This window comes from Prionailurus viverrinus, chromosome F1 (assembly GCF_022837055.1).
Source record: "Prionailurus viverrinus isolate Anna chromosome F1, UM_Priviv_1.0, whole genome shotgun sequence".
NCBI lineage: Eukaryota > Metazoa > Chordata > Mammalia > Carnivora > Felidae > Prionailurus > Prionailurus viverrinus.
In genome coordinates this window covers 15435348-15458009 of record NC_062577.1, presented here as the reverse complement: position 1 = coordinate 15458009, position 22662 = coordinate 15435348, and the positions used below count along the sequence as shown (strand labels likewise).

At 36.1% G+C, this 22662-nt stretch overlaps 1 protein-coding gene across 4 annotated transcripts in view; it reads left to right on the top strand.

Moving 5' to 3' along the window:
- COP1 (COP1 E3 ubiquitin ligase) overlaps nucleotides 1-22662 on the top strand; it is a 259112-nt gene that overhangs the window by 129976 nt on the left and 106474 nt on the right. For all 4 annotated transcript variants that reach the window (XR_007148125.1, XM_047840424.1, XM_047840423.1 and 1 more), the window contains exons 12-14: nucleotides 12768-12911; nucleotides 15431-15539; nucleotides 15917-15998. Coding sequence is in view for 3 of the 4 variants with exons in the window: in XM_047840424.1 (XP_047696380.1) it covers nucleotides 12768-12911; nucleotides 15431-15539; nucleotides 15917-15998 (335 nt within the window). In the remaining variant the exon portion in view is untranslated. The remainder of the gene's footprint in view (nucleotides 1-12767; nucleotides 12912-15430; nucleotides 15540-15916; nucleotides 15999-22662) is intronic.

The following is a 22662-nucleotide window of genomic DNA, read 5'->3' as shown; positions in this document are numbered from 1 at the left end:
ATGAGATGGATTTCTGATCTGTTAAGTCTACCTGGCTGACTGATGTTTTGGGGACATACTTTTTTTTTGAGAGAGAGAGAGGGCGCAAGTGGGTGAGGGGCAGAAAGAATCCCAGAAGGGGTGGGGGTGGTGAGAAGAAGAGAGAAGCAAGACTTACCCAAAGTGGGGGCCGAGCTGACCTGAGGTGGGGCTGCAACTCACGAACCGTGAGATCCTGATCTATGCTGAAGTCAGACGCTTAACTGCTGAGCCACCCAGGCGCCTGGGGACATACTTTTATATATTCATGATGAATTTTCTTTTAGACTATAAATTTTCATTCCAGATTAGTCCTCTGCAACATAAAATAGTTTCTGTATATCATAGTTCTCTTGTTTTCTGATGAAGCGTGGCAGCATTGACATTAATGATTTACTATTCTAATTTTATTGGTTGCTCTTTAAATATTACTAGAAGATACAGAACTGAAAAATGTGATGTATTTTCTACTTTAATTTCAGAAATAAATAGTGCTTCCATATGGATCTCCTCACTTTTACTAAATATAAACTCATTCCAAAGAGGACAAAATGTCATCATAGTTTTGGGGACAAAATATATTTTGTTTTTCCCAAGTCCTGTTTTTTTCTCTAGTAGATGTCTTTATTCAGTCTTTTTATTTGTCTTTTACTTCAGAAATTACCTTCAGCTTGTCAAATTTCTCTGATAAAAACCACCTACCGTAGGATACAGTTATATTGTGCATAGAATAGGTCTTTTAGGACAGATGAAGAGTGTACAACTACATTAAATTAAAACGTGCTAAAGACTTAAATGAGAAGAATATGGCAATCAGAATGTTGATCTTAATGGTCCTCAAGATGCATTTCTGATATTTACAAAAGTGTTCCAGAATATCATTTGTCAGATAGTGTATTTGTTCCAGCTATTCAGTGATAACCAGAGGGAATGGGAAAATAAAATTTTTTTCAAGACAGGGGTCAGTAAATTAAGACCTGTGAATCAATTCTGACCCATTGCTTAGTTTTGTATAGCCCACAAGCTAAGAATAGTTTTATGTTTTTAAGTACTGAATGAAAAATAAAGAATAATTTTTGTGACATGTAAACTATATGAAATTCAGATTTCAGTGTCCATAAATAAAGTTTATTGGTACACTGACACTCTTCTGAAATAAAATTAATAGGTGTTGTGATTTTCCCAATACGCATGTTAAAAAAGTTATTTCCCTAACTCTAATATAAAGGAGAACTAAAAGGAGAATAATTTAAAATAATATATACATCTTAATATGTAAATTCTTTGACTGCATTCGGCAATATAATAAATAGATACTTGAACCTGCTTACAATGAGTAAATTTGGAACATTTGGTGAATATTAGAAATGCAAGACTAGATTGTTTTATGTATAATGGAATTCATGTCTATGTTCAGATAATTATAGGTTTTTCACCTGCAAAAGGATGAGAGGTATAAATATCTTTGGGGAAAAAAAATTCTAAGAGAATCAGTATAATCAATCAGGACTGGAAGAAGGAGGGCAAAAATAACTTTGTCCTTTGCTCAGAGTAAAGACTTAATAGATACATTCACTCCTTTCTTTCCATAGCAGTTCATAAAAGTCATAAAAATAGCCACTAGACAGAAATACAATTCTCATTCATGAAAATAACACACAGAAAGCAGAAAGAAATCAAATGATCAGAAATTTTTTTAATTGAAAATACATCCAAAACAATATATATCACAAAATAAAATAACAGATATAAAAGCCAACATGTGATTGATTAAATAGTGTAAACCTCCCATCAGAAGGGAAGTATCTTCACATTAGGTCACAATATGAAGCATAAATCTGTGTTCTATATAAGAGTCCCTAAGTCTTGGAGCTGTGAATGTTGAAAATAACGTTTAATTTAGGCTAGAAATCATTAGACCTCAATCTTTGTCTCACACACACACACACACACACACACACACACACACACACACACGACACTTCCTAATGATGAGTTCAGTCCATGATGAAGTTTACGTAGTTATAAATGTCTTTATAGATTGGAAAATCTCTCTGTCAACTGTAAGAGAAAATAAATACATTAGTTGTGTAGACTTTAAATCAGATTAGATCTTAGTCCATGACAGATTAAGTGGAGCAAAAAATATAGCAATTATACCAGTCTTAAGTAACATTACTAACAAGTTAGAACCGATACACCAACATGTATCAAGAATAGAACTTCTTTTAAAGTGTCAGTTGAATATCAGAAAATGTACAGAATCTAAATCATATAGAACATCTCAAATTACAGAAAATTTAAACATTCTCTGATCACAATACAGTAAGAGCAGACATGTGTAACAAAATTAGAAACCAGGAAAAACCTACCACATGGAAATTTAAAAGCTAATTTGGCGGGCACCTGGGTGGTTCAGTGGGTTAAGCATCTGACTTTGTCTCAGGTTATGGTCTCACAGTTTGTGAGTTCGAGCCCCGCATGGGCTCTCATTTGTCAGGGCAGAGCTCACTATGGATCTTTGTTTCCCCCTCTCTCTGCACCTCCTCTACTCTTGCATTCTCTCTCTCTCCCTCCCTCCCTCCCTCCCTCCCTCCCTCCCTCCCTCCCTCCCTCCCTCTCTCTCTTTCTCTCTCTCAAAATAAATAAATATAAAAAGAAACTAATTTGGCAACTCTAGGGTCAAAGTGGAAATGCAACCACTTTGGTGAAACTTCTATATATTAGAATTTATGGGACACAGTTAAAAGTGCTCAAAATAAGATTCATTGTTTTAAGTACTTGATGGATAAGGAATGTATGAAAATAACTTAAGCGCCTAAGTTAAAAAAAACAACAACATAAACCTAAAGAAAATAGAAGGAAAAAAGAATGAATTATTAAAGACAGAATTATTCCATTAATGAGCTTCTCAAAACAAAGTGCAGATGGCTAGTTAACCAATCATGTACAACTAGGGGAAATCGTAAATATGTAGAATAAGAAATGAAACTGAGGAAATAATTACAGGCACACTGGTGGAAAAAAAGGTAAACTACTTTGCTCATGTTTATTGTAAATAAACTTGGGGTCTTATGTGATAAGGATTATTTTCTAGGAAATATAAATGATTTGAACTGATTCTAGAAGAGACCAAAAAATCTAGTCAGCATAATTACAATGGGAAAAATAGGGAGAGTTCTCAAACAGAAAATAATGAACCTAACTGGAAATGTGGAAGATCTAAAAGAATTTAAAAATTCTGCTGAAGAAACAAAATTGAATAAAGGAAGACATAACCTATCTAGATGGAAAGACTACATATCACAAGAATATCACTTTTTCCTTAACTTGTGTGTAAATTTCACCTGATTGCAAAGAAAATACCATCAGGATACATTTGAAATAAGTTGGTGCTAAACTTAAGAATAATATAGTTGCTAAAATACCTAGGCAAATTCTGAAGAAAGAGATTCATGAAAGAGCACTCATTACTACAAGATGTCACATGTCATGATGAATCAGTAATTAAAACCTTGGTACAAATAAAGAATGGATAATGTCTACAATTGTTTCAAATTCTTGTAAGAAGTTAGTATATATCATATAAACTGCATTTCTAATAAATGGGGAAAAGAGATTATTCAGTAAATGGGGCAACTAGGTAATGGTCTGGAAAATATAAATTTATATCTCTGCTGTCATATTTTAAAATAAGTTCCAGATGGAATGAATATCTGAATGGAACAAAAGTGAAACTTGGTAAGTATTAGAAGAAAATAAGTATTAGGGTAGAAGTTAAAAAAAAATCTTATAGAAAAAGAATAAAGCAGAAGGAGAGAGAAACTGGAGAGCTACAGTTTGAAACGGATTAGACAGATGGCCTTAGTGGTAAGCTAACATTTGAGGTAGTACCTGAGGGAAGTGAGGGAGTACGCCATACATATGTTTGGGCAGAGAGCACTTCCAGGTTCAGGTACTCTCAGATACATTGACCCCTGCGATGGGAATAGATTTGGAATTTCTTAGGTTTGCCATGAGGCCAATGTACCTGGTGGAAGGTGGGAGGAGGCAAATCTTTTGTGCTTTGTTATCACTTGGCCTTTTTTTATGAGGTTGGGTAGGAAGCCATTAAAAGATTTCAGATCAAAGCAGTGATGATTTGACTGTTTGAAAATGGACTGTAAGGGTCAGGTATGGAAGCAGGGATATCTGTATGGAGCCTATTATAATAATACAGACATGAGATAATGGTGGCTTGGATGAGAGTGGTGGCAGTGGGCTATTGGGAAGTAGTTAGCTTCTGCTCTATTTTGAAGGTTGAACCAAAAGAGTTGCTGTTAATTAATGAAAGGGATGGGTTTAGCTAATAAGATGAGGAAGATACTTGGTGGAGTATTCAGAAACTCAGTTTAGGACAGATTAAGAAACCTGTTAGACTAAAATTGGAGTTGCCAAGTAGGCATGAACCAATAGTGTAGAGAGAGGTCTGGTATGTGAGATAAACATTTGAATCATCATCAGTGTGTGATTTAAAGTCATGAAACTAGGTGAGATCTCCACCGAAGACCATGTAGATGGAAAGAGGAGGTAGAAGGATACTTGTACTCTGGGCTACTTGAATGTGAAAGTGGAGACGGTAGAAGGAACAGTGTGAGTGCCTACTGTGATGGAGTGGCCAGTTAGTTAGGAGAAGAATCAACTCTGTTGAGGAAGTGATCCTTTAAGTCAGCTGTTGCTGATATTCAAGTAAGATAAGAATCCAGAGGTGATTATTAGATTTAGCAAACTGAAGGTCATTGTTGACCTTGACAGAGCATTTCTAGTGCTGAAGATGAAACCTTGGTTCCAATAGGTTAAAGAGAATGGGAGGAGAAGGATTGGAGCCAGTGAGTATGGATAACTTTTTTGCTCAGTTTTGCTATCGCAAAGGAAAGAAATGGGGGGTAGCTAAAATGGAATAAAGATTATAAGGCATGTTTTGTTTTGTTTGTGTTTTACTTGAAAAAAACATATTGAAAGGCTTAGGGAAAGAGGTAGGAGAGTGGAAAATTAATGATAGAGGAGAGAGGAGGAGAATTGAGAAAGCATTCCCGGATTAGGGGTGAGATGAGATCTGCTACACAAGCAGAGGTGTTGGTCAGGTTTAGGAGCTTGCATCCTTCCTCAGTAAATGGAGAGCTGGCAGAGTGTATCAGAATACATACGCTGGTAAATGGGGATGTGGTGGTGGGAGCCTTTGAAAGTTATCTTCTTAATCTTTTATAGTTTTGCTAAACTGCAGAGGGAAACAGTCTGAGAGTGATTTTGGGAAGAAGTAGATGGGGAAATTTTGAGAAGAATGAAGAAATTGTGTACCTTTTTTTTTTAACCCGAATGGAGAGTATGTGTACAAGGGAAATTTACCATGAAACTAGGCAGTGTTACGGCCTCGCTTGAAGATAGTGATGATGAATTTAAAACGAGACTGGAGAATATGGTTGTACACTTTTCTCTCACCGTGTTCATCTGTGCCAGTTCAAGTGTAGAGTGGGTAGGGAGTTAGATTTAACTAGCATTAGAGTTTTGCCAAGGAAGTTAGATACAAGAAATAAAAATTAAAAGCAGTGAACGAATACTGTTGTATGGGAGGGAGTCCTCTGATTATTGACCATGGAATTTATGATAGGTAAAGAAGAAAGTGAATACATAAGAGGATGGCATAATGGTGATGTTAAGACCAGTGAATTTTTAGGTCTCCTCGGGCTTGAGGGCTTGAAGGATTTTTGGACACAGAGGGTCATCTAGCAAGAATGGAGGTGGTTGTTAGCCATATGTCGTAAAGCAAAATTGAGATTATGGAGGGAGTGAAGTTCTTAGTAATGAAAAAGTCTAGGGTATGATCCTGCTTGTGTGGAGTGTTAGCACAGTGAAAGATCTTTGGAGAAGAAAAAGTCAAGAAACTGATAGATGAGGCTGTTGAAGTTAATCATCTGCATGATTATTAATTAAGAAGTAGGACAAGAACTGCGGTGCCTTGGTGGCTCAGTTGGTTAAGAGTCTGCCTCTTGATTTTGGCTCAGGTCACGATCTCATGGTTCATGGGACTGAGCCTCACATTGGGCTCTGTACTGACAGTGTGGAGCCTGCCTGGGATCCCCTCTCTCTGCCCCTCCCCTGCTCTCATGCTCTCAGGAGTAGACTCTCTTTCTCTCTCTCAAAATAGGTAAATAAACATTAAAAAAAAAAAAGAAGAAATAGGACAAGAGTAGATTTGGAGAGAGTGATAGCGAGCTAGAAGTTAAAATGGCCAAGAACTCCTGCATTGGTACAAGGGTTCGGGAGGAGTTGTGTAAGTTACAGGAGATTTGGAGCTGGGAGAGAGTGAAAATGGCTGCAGGAAGCTGTGTGAGGATGGAAAACACAGACTTCATTTCCAGAATTACTTGAACCACGGAATGTGAGAGGACTTCAAGGGAAGCAGTGTTTTTCAAAGAGCCAGGTTTCCGTTAGATTAAGAAGGTAAAAGGAACATTTAGAAAAGAAGTTGACATTATTAGTGGTATTATCTGCATTGAGAGAGGTTTAGCTTTACTTAAATGTATTGAAGTGCATGTGGGGGCACCTAGGTGGCTTAGTCGGTTAAGTGTGTGACTTCAGCTCAGGTCATGATTTCCTAGTTTTTGAATTCAAGCCCCGTGTTGGGCTCTGTGATGATAGCTCAGAGCCTGGAGCCTGTTTTGGATTTTGTGTCTCTGTCTCCCTGCCCCTGCTCATGCTCTGTCTGTCTCTCTCTCTCTCTGTGAAAATAAATAAACATTAAAAAAATAAAATAAAATGCATGTGACTTTTGACCTAGCGCTTCATATTCTAGGGTAAATTTCATGATATTTGCAAGAATATATGCAAATATATGAAAGAGGGACCCTCATAGGAGGGTATTTTTTGCAGCATTACTTAACAGTGAAAGATTAGAAAGTAATTGATAAACTGATTAAGTTATGATACATACATATGTTTGAATTCTCTACAATCACTGGGGAAAAAATGAGGTCGCCCTAATATGTACTGATATGAAATGATTATCAAGATACTGTGGAGGGGGCAAGGTGTAAGTCAATACGTATGATTTCGCCCCATGTGTTTAAGTAATAAAACTATGAATACACAGATGCTTGTTCATGCACAGGGTAATGCTAGTAGGGTACATAAACTGGAATTATTGGTTGCCTCCAGGGAGGTGATTGGGTGCTTTATTTGGCAGGATTTGGAGGAAGACTCTGCTTTTCTTTGTGCATTCTTTGAACCATTGCCTATATACATATTTTTAAAAAGTTTTAAGAAGGGATTCAGGCCTGTTTGTGGTGAATCTTCAGTAATAATTGGGTGTATTGATTTTACATGGTAGTAAATGAGGAAAATTATGTGGACAGAGCTGTGTTTTTGAAAATTTACCTTTTTATCAGTTCTTCAAATGGATTAGAAAAGAGGAAAGGCAGGAGTAGCAGACTGTTACAGAAGCTATTGCACTAGTCCGGGTTAGTGTTAATGCATGCCTAATTCATATTTCTGTGAATTTCTCAAATGTTGTGTTCTGGTTTTTTACCATCCTATTTCCATCAGCTAGGTCAGCATTTGGCAGATAACAGGCATGCTGGGGGGCGTCTGGGTGACTCAGTCAGTTAAACGTCCGACTTTTGCTTTCAGCTCAGGTTATGATCTCACAGTTTGTGAGTTCGAGGCCCACGTTGGGCTCTGCACTGACAGCATAGAGCCTGCTTGGAATTCTCAGTTACCCTCTCTCTCTGCCCTTCCCCCACTTGCCACATGCCCACACGCGCGCACTCACTCTCTCTTTCTCTTTCTCTCTCTCAAAAATAAATAAATAAACATTAAAAAAAACAGGCATGCTGGATATTTGATGGGTGAGACTATTCATGCATCATCCACTTTCTCCCAGTAGGCCTCAGTAATCAGTGACTCCTGAATTTCTGTAGCATCTTTCATCCTTATTATTTGGCATTTGCTGATTCTGTATTATAATCTTTCCCAGTAATTATACACCCTGTGAGACTCCCTTACTCTTTTTATCTCCCTCTGTTTAACCTGTTACACAGGATGAATATATCATTTGTTACTATCATGTATATAATATAGTATGTGTAATTATGTTATTAGTGTTTATTTTGTCTTTGTATATATTCTTTGAAAACCAGTTCTTGTGTTCTCATTAAAATGGAAGTTTTGCATAGTGATTGAGAGCAGAGACTCTGGAACCAGATTGCTTGAATTTGAATTATCTGGTGAAGTCTGGGCAAATTACTTAACATCAGTATAACTTAGTTTCCTTATGTATACAGTGGAGATTTGAAGAGTAAATTTATTTTTATGTGAGGTGCTTAACGCAGTGCTTTATACATAGTATTATGTATGGTATGGAAGGTTTAGCTATTATTATTGATTGATTTGGGAGAAAGTCAGTGGAATAACATCAATTCTTATTTACTTTACCTGTGTTTGTATTCTTTAAAGATCTGCCTATTTCTTTTCGTTAAAATGGCCAATTTCTTTGTTTCCTTGAAATAATAGCAGCCTCTATCTCTTGAGGCACACTATCACGGTGATGAATTAGACCTCTAACAACTGTGTTCGCTTTACATTTTCTTTTGATAAATGGGATTCTAGTGTTAGGGATATTAATCCACTTTGTTAATACTTGTTTTTTAATTGCAAAAACAGTATGACACAGTGGGAGCACTGAAAAAATTCCCTTCTTGGGATATTGCCATCTTTGCATTGTTTTGTGCCACACTGTACTGGAGGTATGCGTTAATCAGCTGTCCTGTGCCTGGATGGTCTCTTGCCTGGAGGCTCAATCACTTGACTGATGGCCCTTTTGACAAAGACTATAGGCAGTTTCCTACAGCTGAATTAGCATTTTAAACTGTTTAAATAAATCACTTTTAAAAACAGTTGAAACAGTCCAAGTATGAAAGAAAAAGGCAGTTTATTTCCATGTTTAAAATAAGTCCCCATTAATATTTTTCAAAGCAAATGTTTGTGTGTTTTGAAATTTTATTAAAAAAATTTTTTTTTTTTTTATATTTTATTATTTTTGAGAGAGAGAGAGAGACAGAGCACAAGTGGGGGAGGGGCAGAGAGAGGGAGACACAGAATCCGAAGTAGGCTCCACGCTCCGAGCTGTCAGCACAGAGCCTGATGCGGGGCTCAAACCCACCAACCATGAGATCATGACCTGAGCCGAAGTCAGTTGCTTAACCAACAGAGCCACCCAGGTGCCCCATGTGTATTTTGAAATTTTAAAAAGTTCTGTGAAACTCAATTTATCATTGCAGTAAACTTTCATAAACCACTTGCTTTAAGAATTACTGGTGATAGGGGCGCCAGGGTGGCTAGGTCGGTTAAGTGTCTGTCTCTTGATTTTGGCTCGGTCAGGATGTCACGGTTTCTAAGTTTGAGCCCCGCATTGGGCTCTGTTCAATGCGTGGAGTCTGCTTGGGGTTCTCCCGCCCATCCCCTGCTCACTTGCTCTTTCTCTCTCTCTCTCTCTCAAAATAAATAAACTTAAAAAGAATTACTGGTGATAGTGAATAGCAGAAATGAATTTTGTATAATAAGCAAAACTTAGTACAAAATTTTTTGAATTTAATTGCACAAGCAGTTATGTTTCAGTGAATTACTTTTTATTTTGTTTTTGTTTCAGTTTAACTAGTCACTGTTTATTGTTTTTGTTTAGGTTATCAGATTTCGTAATTAAGGCAGCTGAAATACTGTATTGTGAGATAAGAGGCCATCCATTTTGGAGTAGCTCTGAAAAGCTCTCTGTGCCTGAAAACTACATTGTTCATTTGAGTTGTTACATGAGATGTTTTTAGAATCTAATTATGTTTGTTTGGGATCAGATATGATTAAATCTGTTAAAGATTGAGAACAAACGATTCAGCGTTTCGAAGTACCTAAATCCTGAGTCTTAGTAATGTGGAAATACTTTTTTTTTTCCCCAAAGGCAACTGTTTGCCTTCCTTTCCCTTTTTATCAAAATTTACTAGAGGGGCACCTGGGTGGCTCAGTCTGGTGAAACCTCTGACTCTTGGTTTTGATCTCACAGTTAGTGGACTCAACCCCCATGTTGGACTTTGCGCTGGCAGCAGAGAGCCTGCTTGGGATTCTCTCTCTCCCTCCCTTTGTCCTCCCCCACTCGCTCTCGCGCACTCTCTCTCTCAAAAAAAAAAAAAAACAACTACTTAAAAAAATTCACTAGAGATAATATTTTTTTACTTTCTGATCAGCATTTCTATTAGAATTTTGTTGTTTTTAAATTATAAAGAAGGGGCGCCTGGGTGGCGCAGTCGGTTAAGCGTCCGACTTCAGCCAGGTCACGATCTCGCGGTCCGTGAGTTCGAGCCCCGCGTCAGGCTCTGGGCTGATGGCTCAGAGCCTGGAGCCTGTTTTGGATTCTGTGTCTCCTTCTCTCTCTGCCCCTCCCCTGTTCATGCTCTGTCTCCCTCTGTCCCAAAAATAAATAAACGTTGAAAAAAAAATTAATAAAAAAAAAATTATAAAGAAACTCAGTATCCCAGAATATTAAAAAAGAATACTGTACAGATCCTTGATATCCCAATATTTAAAAACAAAACATAACCAGGACGTAAGAAAATAACAATAAACTCAGAATATAAAGTTGATTTTTTAGTATGAGAGGTAAGAATTAGCTAATGCAGCTAAATAATAACCTTTGTTGAAAAAAGAGAGGTGTCTTGAATAACAGTGTAGCAACAGAAGAAATAATAGACTTATTAATTTATTTACATCATCAAATCAATTCTTTTGACAGGTAGCATTTTTATTCATATGGAAGTTTTCTCACTGCAGTGTCTTTGGACTGTTATTTTAATAATCTAGTGTTTAAATTTATTTTTTCTTAAAAACATATAGTTTGGAAGTGGCCTATTTTTTTTTTCTGGTGTAACACTGGAATGCTGTTGATTTATTGCCATGTCTGTTTGTAGGTGTAGTAAAAGTATTTAGAGATAATTTAACTAGTTCTTCCTTGGGGTCTCAGCCATACCCAGCCTTTTAAGTTAAGGATGGGATTTCAGTTCTGATAACTGTTCTTTGTTGGACACAATAATATTTCTCCTTCAGTGACATTAGCCTGTGGGTATAAATTGAGTCAGGATAGATGAATAGTTGCATCGACATAGTTATGCTGCATTAGAATCCATAGTGCAGGGGAACACTGAGTCAGCAGTTTGGTTTCAGTTGTTGTACAAATAAATGCATTGCATTGCCACATAGTCATATTTTATTGGAGGGAGTATTTGCTGATTTGTGCTATAGTCAGTGACATGGAATGAAATTATTTTAAATGCTATAAAATAAAGGATTTAAAGCTGTATTGAAAAGTGAACATCTCAAAGTGTTTTTGTGTGAAATATTCTGTGTACCTATTTCTTTTATTCGTCATCATTAGCTTAGCAAGCATTTTACTAAATTATTAACTAATCATTAACTGTTCTGTAAGAGGATATCACAGGTAATCCAGAAAGAAAAGTATGCCATGTCGGTATTTATATGCATTTAACGACTACTTGATATATGCAGAGTATTAACATATTGTCTTATCCACTTACTAGCTGATTAACTTAAGGCAAATTGCCTCCCCTCTAACCCTTCATTTTCTCATGTGTAAAATGTGGACAAAGATAATACCTATCTCATAGGGTTATTATGGGGATTACATGAGTTAATATGTGCAGTGGTGTTATGCTTAGCGGTCAGTGAATGTTAGCTATTATTATTGTGTAATTAATTGTAGATCAGTGAAAATTCATCTGTATTCTTTGGCCTTACGGCTAAGCTTATAGAAAAGATGCTTAACTTGTTGAGAAATAATGGATGCGATGATTCATTTTACATTAGATTATTTAAATTTCTTACTGGTCATATAACACCTTTGTTGAGGTTCCAAATTAAGTTTTATAAAGGTGAATAAGTTCTTCTGCTTTTCTTTGAAGTATATTATTTTGGGACTTGTATAGAAAGTCAGTAAGAGAGGAGTGAATTCCCTAAGAAATTCTAAGAGAAGGGAGATTTTTAGTTTTCTCCCTTGGTTTTGGCATAAGAAATCTATATTGGGGGGGGGGGGCTAATAAATCAGATCATCTTTGAGAGATTAGTAATGGATTCGAGGAACATAATGATAATTTAATGATTCCATTTTTAAACCTTTGTCATCACTCTTTAATTGCTTCTGTAACTGAGTTTGTGTACTAATTTATTTATTAAAGTAACGTTAAACACTGAAATTCTGTGATCCCCACAAAGTGGTAGAAGGGAAATAGTTAGAATTTATGAAAAGATTAATTGGTAATTGTCTTTTGACATATTTTTTAATATACCAAACCATTAAATCTTTTGTCACTACTTTTATAATATAACTTGTTAGCCTTTACAGTTGGGTAAGTTGTAATATGGTTACTAAAGCTGAATTGAAAAACATGTCAAGTTTGTAGGAACAAAAGAACTATCTATAAGCAGAATTGTGTAGCTATGCACAGTTCTCTACCACTTGTAATTTGTTGTATGTCTTGGTAATGACTCTATCTGGACATAGAGCCTACTCCAATTTGAGGGCATTTCAAGTAGATCTCTTATTCTTGTAGACAGAATGACTTTAGAAACAGAAAAAACTCTGAACTGTTGTCATTGTAAATGTCACAGGGATAGGCAAATAGTCTTCCTGACCAAATATATACTTTCTTCCATAGTATTGAATTTGACCGGGATTGTGACTATTTTGCAATTGCTGGAGTTACAAAGAAGATTAAGGTCTATGAATATGGCACAGTCATTCAAGATGCCGTGGATATTCACTACCCTGAAAATGAAATGACCTGCAATTCCAAAATCAGGTACTTAGATTATTTTTTTGGACATCATGTAGTGTGTGTATAACAATCAGTGACTATAATTAGTATGAGTTTGTTGTTTTACCTTTCTGTGAGACTCCTTATTCAGTTATTAAAAAAAACACTGGAATTGTATACAGAGGAGACTTCAGAATCTGTTTTAAAGTTATCGGTTGCTTTTACCCTGTAGGGGTTAGCAGTCATTGTTTTCCTGTTTGACCAATGAAAGTCCTTTTTGTTTCACTTAATCAAATAAAAATCTTTGTCGTAAATGGCTTTCCATGGGGTGTTGAATAAAGGATTACGATAGCCTATGAATAGTGTCTGAAAGTCAGGATTTTTTTTCCCCTAGCAATGCACATCTCTCTAAATATTTTAACTGTTTATAGTTTTAAGAGTTTTTTTCTTTTTCATAAGAATATTCTGCTTTTCATTGAGGGCCTTATATTTAAGTTTCATACAATAAGGGTTAGAGTTCATAATGAGTGCTTTTCAAACCTGGAGTACTGTTAAAAATGCAGGAACTGGGAATTACTTCAGATCTGCCCCCCGAGAATCTCAAAGGAATCTTAGAATCTGCATTTTTTAAACAAGCTTCCTAAATAATTCTCATAGGCACTGGCTTAAAGTGGAATGATACACGGAAAGTGTCTAATAATAAATTTATTTAGAACTTTGAACATTTTCTAATTATGCCTATTTTACCTGAATTCACCTACTTTACACACATATGTAGTATGTGTGTGTATATAGTATATATGCTCATTTTAATAGTGTTAATAATATAGCAAGTATTACAGTATTTATGTAATGTATTTGTTATAGCTTTCCTTTTCATTTCCTAATTCATTCCTAAAAATGATAGACTGATAGTTTGTGAGCCTGCTCATTCATCAGTGGCGCTCGTCATCGAGAATCTATTATAGTTATTTTATCCTAAGTGGAAAGAAAAGAGCATGAATAAGACATAACTTTATTGAGTTCTTATGTGGCAAGCATTGTCTTACATGATTTATCTTAAGTAGACTTAACTATGAGATATTGCCCCATCTTATGTACAAGGAAGCTGAAGTACAGAAAGGTTAATTAACTTGCATAAGATCACACAGCTAGTCTCTGGAGGAGCAAGGATTCAAGCAGGTAGTTTCTTCACCATGTCGTGCCACTTATTTATGAAATGGAGGCCACAACACTAATACCTGTTTCATAGGATTATATTTTAAATAAATCCACACAGTGCACTTAGCATACTACTTGGCCATTATCAAGATTCCTAAGAAATGTCACTGTAATGAAAAGGTGGATTAGGGGGTTTACCTTTTTTAAACAAGCTTCCTAAGTGATTCTCAGGCACTGGCTTAAAATCAAATAATACAAGGAATGCATCTAATAATATATTTATTTAGAACTTTGAACATTTTCGAATTATCCTTATACCTGTTTTACGTGAGTCAATTACATATGTGAAAATACAGCAATACTTTATGGGATGTTGGAGTAAATGGAAGAAGCCGTTCAAATCTGGAAGCTATGAGCTAAAGACTGAAAGGGTCAGTGTGTCAGCACACCCGAAGCCAGTTTGGAGCACACAGGTTTGGAAGGTGAACTAAACTACCCCAAACCACAACTGTGAAGCGGCACATCTAGAATTTGAGCTCAGGTTTATCTAACTCTAAAATTTAGCCCTTTTAACTTGCCATGTAATTTCTCCCAGAAATCTAGTAAGTATATGTAAACATGCAAATGAACTGTTAACAGTTTCTAAAATTTAGCATGAACGTAGCCAGTAGAGAGCAAAAGACTTTGTTATTTTCATGTGCTTTGAGATCATCTAGGTTAATTGCTTTCTAAGTGGCTTTTTCCTTAATATACATTAGTTTTATCATATGCTTCGTTCATATATGTGTCTCACCAAAAGCATACATTTTTAGATGCGTTCTCAGTTTTGGAGCACTTGAGAATAGCTGAAACTGTAAATGTTAAAAGCTTAATTCTAATTTAAATTCTTTCAATTGGAATTTCAGTCATAAGCTTATATGAAGATTTTTTGTTTGTTTGTTTGTTTGTTTGTTTTTGGATGTGAGTACAGAAACCCAATTCAAATTAGTTTATTAGTGTATCTCATTCAGCACAACTTGATACAGGGGCCTGTACGATTTGATTAAGTCTCTGTCTTTCGGCTATGGCATGCTTTGTGCCCTGTTGGCTTTCTGTTTTCGCTCATAGATATGCTTTACTCATGTATGAAAGATGGCCGGTGGCAGCTGTAGGCTTATGTCCATCTTTTGGCTAGTGAACAGTGTGAATAGTGGTAAGGGTTGTTACTTGGTAGTTCAGTAGAATAACGTGGGAGTTATTTGATATATTTTTTCCCAAATATGTTGTTGGCAGATTAAGGATTATGAAGTCATGTAGACCATTTAAAAAGGGTTCTAATCTTTTCTGAACACATCGACATTCTTTGTATTCGTTGTTACTTACTTTTACATGAAGTAAGGCGTAACTATCTTTCTTTCTTTCAGCTGTATCAGTTGGAGTAGTTACCATAAGAATCTGTTAGCCAGCAGTGATTATGAAGGCACTGTCATCCTATGGGATGGATTCACAGGACAGAGGTCAAAGGTCTATCAGGTAAATAAGGATACTAGTTTACTTGTTTTAAGAACCACATTTTTACTTTCTTAATAATTGTAGGGGTTTATGTGCTTTATAGTTACAAATTTTAGCCACTAATTTAGCCTTTTAAAAATAACTATATGATAACCAAATAATGCTTTTCTGAAGCATCTCTTCAGACTTGTTTTACATTTATAGAATGTGTCAAATAAATTTCCCAAAGCAATAAAATATGTATATGTAAAAAGTTTGGGAACTACTTTGCATCTCATTTGTTTTCATAGCCTGTTTTATCTCCCTCCCACCAGAGCAATAAATTGGTATCAAGCTTTTTGCTTTATTTTACCATCTATGTTCTGTCTGAGACTACTTTGTCTTCCTTCTGTATCCAGGAACATGAGAAAAGGTGTTGGAGTGTTGACTTTAATTTGATGGATCCTAAACTCTTGGCTTCAGGTTCTGATGATGCAAAAGGTACAATCTGAATCTCCTCTCCTACTTTCCCTCACTTCCTTATACCCAACTTAATTCCTTTTACTGGCAGAGATACAGATATTTATTAAAACTTGTGGCAGTCCTTTGTGATTATTATTCTAAAACTAATCTAAGCACAAAAATCTATCTTTTGGACTGAAAGAAAAATGAATATACTGTATCTTCATTATAATAATTTTTTCTGGATTCATGTCACATGGTGACATTTTTATAACCAATTCCTTTATATATACCATCAAGTCAACTTTTTTTGATGAAATATTTAGACCTGTCTCTGTTTTAAATGGTATTAAATTTCTAGTGTATGCTAAAGTCTTTTAGTGAAGTTTATCATATTTCAAGGCAAGAGTTCTTCATTTCTTTCCCCCGCAAATTTAATTGACCTCTTCTGTTTTTTCTTGTATATCCATATTTACTATTCATTTTTTTCAGTTGTCCATACTGTTTTGTTTTGGCCTGGTTCTTCTCACCATTAGATTTCTAAAGCCCTGTTAACAGATTTCTTTATCCTTATAGTTAATAGCCTTAATTTTTTTGCCCTCCATTTTTGCATGTAACTTATAGACTAGCGATTAGATAGGCAGAGATAACTCTAGTGTTGAAAAGTTTATTTCATAATGATAGTGCATGCCCTATTTTGTAAAAGGGAAATGAACATATCTGGATTTCCCCCCAAAGATCAAAAAGTAGCAAGTTGTTTACCCTTTTTAATGGTTATTTTGAAAGAGAGAGACAGAGACAGAGACAGAGACAGAGACAGCAAGCATGAGTGGAGGAGGGACACACAATCTGAAGAAGGCTCCAGGCTTCGAGCCATCAGCACAGAGCCCGACACGGGACTCAAACTCATGAACCGCGAGATCATGACCTGAGCCGATGTTGGACACTCAAGCGACTGAGCCACCCAGGCACCCCTAAATGTACTTTTTAATAGTATACTGAGGATAGCCTTTATTGAGTTGAATACTTGTATTTTAGTACTGAAGAGTAATATTTATTCAAAGGTCTTGACTGGTCAGAGTCTTTCTCTGGAAAATAGAAGCCAATGGAAACAATTTAAGTAGGCAAGGATTTTTAAAGCTATTTATTCATGTTAAATTGTTTTAACATATACGTAACATGAAATGAAGCATTTTAACTGTTTTTAAGTACTGTTTAGTGGCATTAAGTACATTCATGATGTTGCAGTCTTCACTGCCGTTAGTCCATAGAACTTTTTTCATATCGTCAAAACTGACACTTTCTACCCATGAAACATAGCTTCCCATTTCCCCTTTACCTAGCCCCTGGCAGTCACCTTTCTGCTTTGTGTCTCTATCGATTTGACTACTCGTAACTACCTCATATGAGTGGAATCATGCAGTATTTGTTTGTGACTGGCTTATTTCACTTAGCATAAAGTCTTTAAGGTTCATATATGTTGTAGCATGTATCAGAATTTTTTTAAATTAAATTAATGGATTAATTAATTATTTTTTTAATTTACATCCAAGTTAGTTAGCATATAGTGCAACAGTGATTTCAGGAATAGATTCCAGTGATTCATGCCCTATGTATAACACCCAGTGCTCATCGCAACAAGTGTCCTCCTTAATGCCCCTTACCCATTTAGCCCAACCCCCCTCCTGCAACCCCTCCAGCAACCCTTAGTTTGTTCCCTGTATTTAAGAGCCTCTTATGTTTTGTCCCCCTCCTTGTTTTTATATTATTTTTGCTTCCCTTCTGTTTCGTATCTTATGTTCTTCTGTTTTGTATCTTAAATTCTTCATATGAGTGACGTCCTATGATACTTGTCTTTCTCTGACTAATTTCGATTAGCATAATAGCCTCTAGTTCCATCCACGTAGTTGCAAATGGCAGAATTTATTTTACAAGGCTGAATTATAATGTATTCTATGAATGTATCACATTTTGTTTATCCATTCATCATCTATAGACATACATTTGGGTTACTTCTACCTTTTGGGCTATTATGAATAATGCTGCTATGAACGTGAGTGACAAACTATCTTTTTATGTCCTGTTTTTAGTTCTTCTGGGTATATACTCAGAACTGGACTTTCTAGATATGGTACTTACATGTTTAATTTTTTGAGGAAACATCATTCTGTTTCCCATAGTGGCCGCACCATTTTACATTTCCACCAGCAGTGCCTAACTGTTTCAGTTTCTCCATATCCTCACCAACACCTGTTATTTCCTTCCTTCCTGGTAATGATTTTAATGGTGTGAAGGGGTATCTTATTGTGGTTTTGCTTTGCATTGCCCTAATCATAGTGATGTTGAGTGTCTTTTCATGTGCTTATTGGCCATCTGTATATCTTCTTTGGAGAAATGTTTATTCAAGACCTATGCTAATTTTTAAATTATTACTATTTTTTTGCTGCTGTCGAATCGTAGGTGTTCTCTGGATAGTCTGGATATATATTCTAAAACTGTTTGGTTATTTTGAGAGAGAGAGGGAGAGAGAGAGGCAGAGACAGAGAGAGAATGCCTATGGGCATGGTGTGGGGAGGGGCAGAGAGAGGGTGAGAGAGAATCCTAAGCAGGCTCTGCATCGCCAGCACAGTGCCTAACATGGGGGCTCAAGTTCACGAACCGTGAGATCATGACCTGAGGTGAGGTTAACCAACCGAACCACTCAGGCACCCCTGGATAGTCTGGATATTAATCCCTTATAAGATATGTGACTTGTTCATAGTGTGCTTTGATGCACAGAAGTTTTTCATGTTGATGAAGTCCAAATTGTCTAATTTTCTTTATGTTGCCCATGCCTTTGATGTCATATCCAACGAGCCATTGCCAAATGTAATGAAGATCTTGCCCTTTGTTTTCTTCTGAGAGTTTTATAATTTTTGTTCTGACATGTCTTTGATCCATTTTGAGGTGACTTTTGTGTATGGTGAAAAGTAAGCGTCTGACTTCATTCATTTACATGCGGAAATCCATTTTTCCTAGTACCACTTGTTGAAAAGATTTTCCTTCCCTCATTGAAAGGTCTTGACACCTTTCAAAAGGTCAAAAATCATTTGATCATATCTTCAGGGGTTTATTTCTAGAGTCTTTTCTGTTGGTTGGTCTGTTTTTTCTACCATACTGTTTTGATGACTGTAGCTTCGTTTGAAATGAGGAAGTGTGAGTCCTCCATCTGTCTTCTTCTGTTTCAAGATTGTTTTAGCTTTTTAGGGTCAACGAAGATCCCGTATGAATTTTAGGGTGAATTTTATTTTATTATTTCTTTTCTTCTGCTTTCTTTGGTTTTAATTTGCACTTCTTTTTCTAGTTTCCTAAGATGGAAGCTTGGATTATTGATTGTAGATCTTTTCTCTTTGCTAATATATGCATTTAATGTTATTATAAATGCCCCTATTGCAGTGCTGGATCTCACAAGTTTTGATAAGTTATATTTTAATTTTCACTTATTTCAAAATATTTGAGAATTTTTTTTGAGATTTCTTACTTGACTTATGTGTTATTTAGAAATGTATTGTTTAGGGGTGCCTGGGTGGCTCGGTCAGGCTTCTGACTTCAGCTCAGGTCATGATCTCACGATTCATGAGTTCCAGCCCTGTGTCGGGCTTGCTGCTGTGTGTGCTGAGCCCGCTTCAGATCCTCTGTGCCCCTCTCTCTCTGCCCCTCCCCTGCTTGCTTGCTCTCTCAAAAATAAATAAACATTAAAAAAAAAAAGTGTGTTGTTTAATCTCTAGGCGTTATGGAATTTTCTAGCTATCTCTCTGTTACTGATTTCTAGTTTAATTCCATTGTGGTCTAAGAGATACATTATTTAATTTCTCTTTTAAATTTGTTAAGATATGTTCAGAACCCACATTTTGGTCTGTCTTGCTGAACGTCTCATGTAACTTTGAGAAGAATGTATATTCTAATTAGATAGCCTGTAGATACCGTTTATATTCATTTGAATGATGGTGTTTTGAATTCAGCTATGTCCTTACTGATTTCCTACTGCTGGTTCTGTCCATTTCTGATAGAGGGGTGTCTATTTTTTAGATTCTATATTGATCTGTTTCTTTTTTTTTTCCCTGTAACACATTGTCTTGATTTATAGCTTTATAGAAACTCTTGAAGTCAAGTAGTCTTCCATTTTTTTTTTTTTTTCAACGTTTTTTTTATTTTTTATTTTTGGGACAGAGAGAGACAGAGCATGAACGAGGGAGGGGCAGAGAGAGAGGGAGACACAGAATCGGAAACAGGCTCCAGGCTCTGAGCCATCAGCCCAGAGCCTGACGCGGGGCTTGAACTCGCGGACCGCAAGATCGTGACCTGGCTGAAGTCGGACGCTTAACCGACTGCGCCACCCAGGCGCCCCTCTTCCATTTTTTTAAAAAATGGTTTTAGCTCTTTACTTTTTCTGCTCTTGCATATGTGTTTTAGAATCAGGTTTGCCAGTACCAATGGAAAATCCTGTTGAGATTTTGATTAGGATAGTATTGAATCTGTAGATCATTTTTGGAAAAATTGATATCTTAATATATTGAGACTTCATTCCATGAACATGGTTTATCTTTCCAATTTAGGCTTTAAATTTTTTTTTAACAGTTTTATAGTTTTCTGCATACAAACCCTGCACATTATTACAACTAAATAGTTTGGTTTTGGTGCTATTGAAAATGTTGTTTAAAACACATTAGTATTCATTCATTGTTTACTAGTTTGTAGAAAAACAATTGATATTTAAATATAAATTTTGGGGGCGCCTGGGTGGCTCAGTCGGTTAGGTGTCCGACTTCAGCTCAGGTCACGATCTCGCGGTCTGTGAGTTCGAGCCCTGCGTCAGGTTCTGGGCTGATGGCTCAGAGTCTGGAGCCTGCTTCCGATTCTGTGTCTCCCTCTCTCTCTGCCCCTCCCCCGTTCATGCTCTGTCTCTCTCTGTCCCAAAAATAAATAAACGTTAATATATTTTATATATATATATATATATATTTATATATATATATTTATATGTATATAAATTTTGTTTCAACAAACTTGCCAAAAGTCTCTCTTTATTTTTAAGAGATTATGTTTGGAGATTCCAAACTGGAGGGCCAGTCATGTCAGCAGAGTTGTAGAGGCCACTTTTAGGCAACAGACTTGAGCAGTGGAAAACTTGTATCATGTAAAAGGTCCCACAGTGACTGCTGGGCTGAATGCAAACAGGCTTATTAGGCAACCCACCTCAAAATAGCCATAAGCTCTAATTGACCAATGGACTACTTACAATCAGGCACAGTTACCAAAAAAGGAAAATGCTATGTGTTCTAATACCTCCTCACTGCCCCCATAACTACAACCCCCCACCACTGCCTTCTGGTAGATAGCCTCTCCTTTGCTGTCCTGCCTGCTGCTTCCTTGCAGTGTATTTAAGACACCTCTGTCATTTTTATTCTGTCTTGGGTGAACTCTCTCACTGCCCGTGCCACTGACTTCCACCTGATCTGGTTGCCCCACGAGAGCCACTAATCCTTTTTTGTTTCCAAAGTGTGTCCATTTCTTTTTTTCTTTTCTTTTTGTTTTCTTCCTACTTTCTCTTGTTTTGTTGTACTTGCAAGAATTTGCAGAATGATGGTGTATACCGTGGTGACAGCAAACATACTTGCCTTGTCCTGATCTTGTGGGGAATGCCTATAGTCTTTCAACATTAATAGGATATTTTTAGGGTTAGGCTTTTATTGAACATGTTTTTTCAGGTTAAGGAAATTCTCTTCCCTGTTTGCCAGGAATATTTATCATGAACGGATGTTGAATTTTATCATGATTTTTCTGTATCTCTTGAGGTGATTATATTGTTTTTCTTCTTTTTTTTCTTAATGTCCTGAGCTATAATGATCTATTTTCATATCTTGAAGTAGAGTTATATTCCCAGGACAAACCTCATTTTGGCCATGATGTATTATCTCCTTTCTGTATTGCTATGTTTGAGTTGCTGAATTAATTTTTTAAAAATATTTTTGCATCTATATTCATGAGGAGGTATTGGCCTTTAGTTTTCTATTCTTATAAATTTTGTTGTGGCTTTTGTGTCAGGATAATGGTGGCCTCGTAAAATGATTTCTCTTGTTTTGTGGGAGGTAGAGATGGAAGTGATTATTTAGAATTACTGTTGTTTGGTTCATAAATCTTCCATATAATTTGTCGTTGAGGCTTTCTGGGCCTGCAGTATTCTTTGTTTGAAGGTTTTAACTAAGAATTTATTTTTTTCTAATTGAGGTGTAGTTGACACACCATGTTCCATTAGTTTCAGCTGTACAACATGGTGGTTCAACGTCTTTATGTTACGTTGTGCTCACCACAAAGGTAGCTACTGTCACTTGTACAATGCTATTACAGTCCCATTGACTATGTCCCCTGTGGTATAGCTTTTATCCCTGTGACATAAGAATTTAATTCTTTACTGGATGTAGGACTATTCAGTTCATCTGTTTCTTCTTGAATGAGCTTTGGTAGTTTATATTTTTCTGGAACTGGTATTTTGTTTTCTCTTTCTGATCTATTATTTATGTATTTAGGTCAGTGTGGCATTAAGTGTATCAATTTTAATAATCTTTTTCAAATATCTAACTTTTGATTTTATTGATTTTTTCTTTTGTTTTAGTTTCATTTTGATGTTTGTTCATTAACTTTTCTTCATTACCTTTTAAAACTT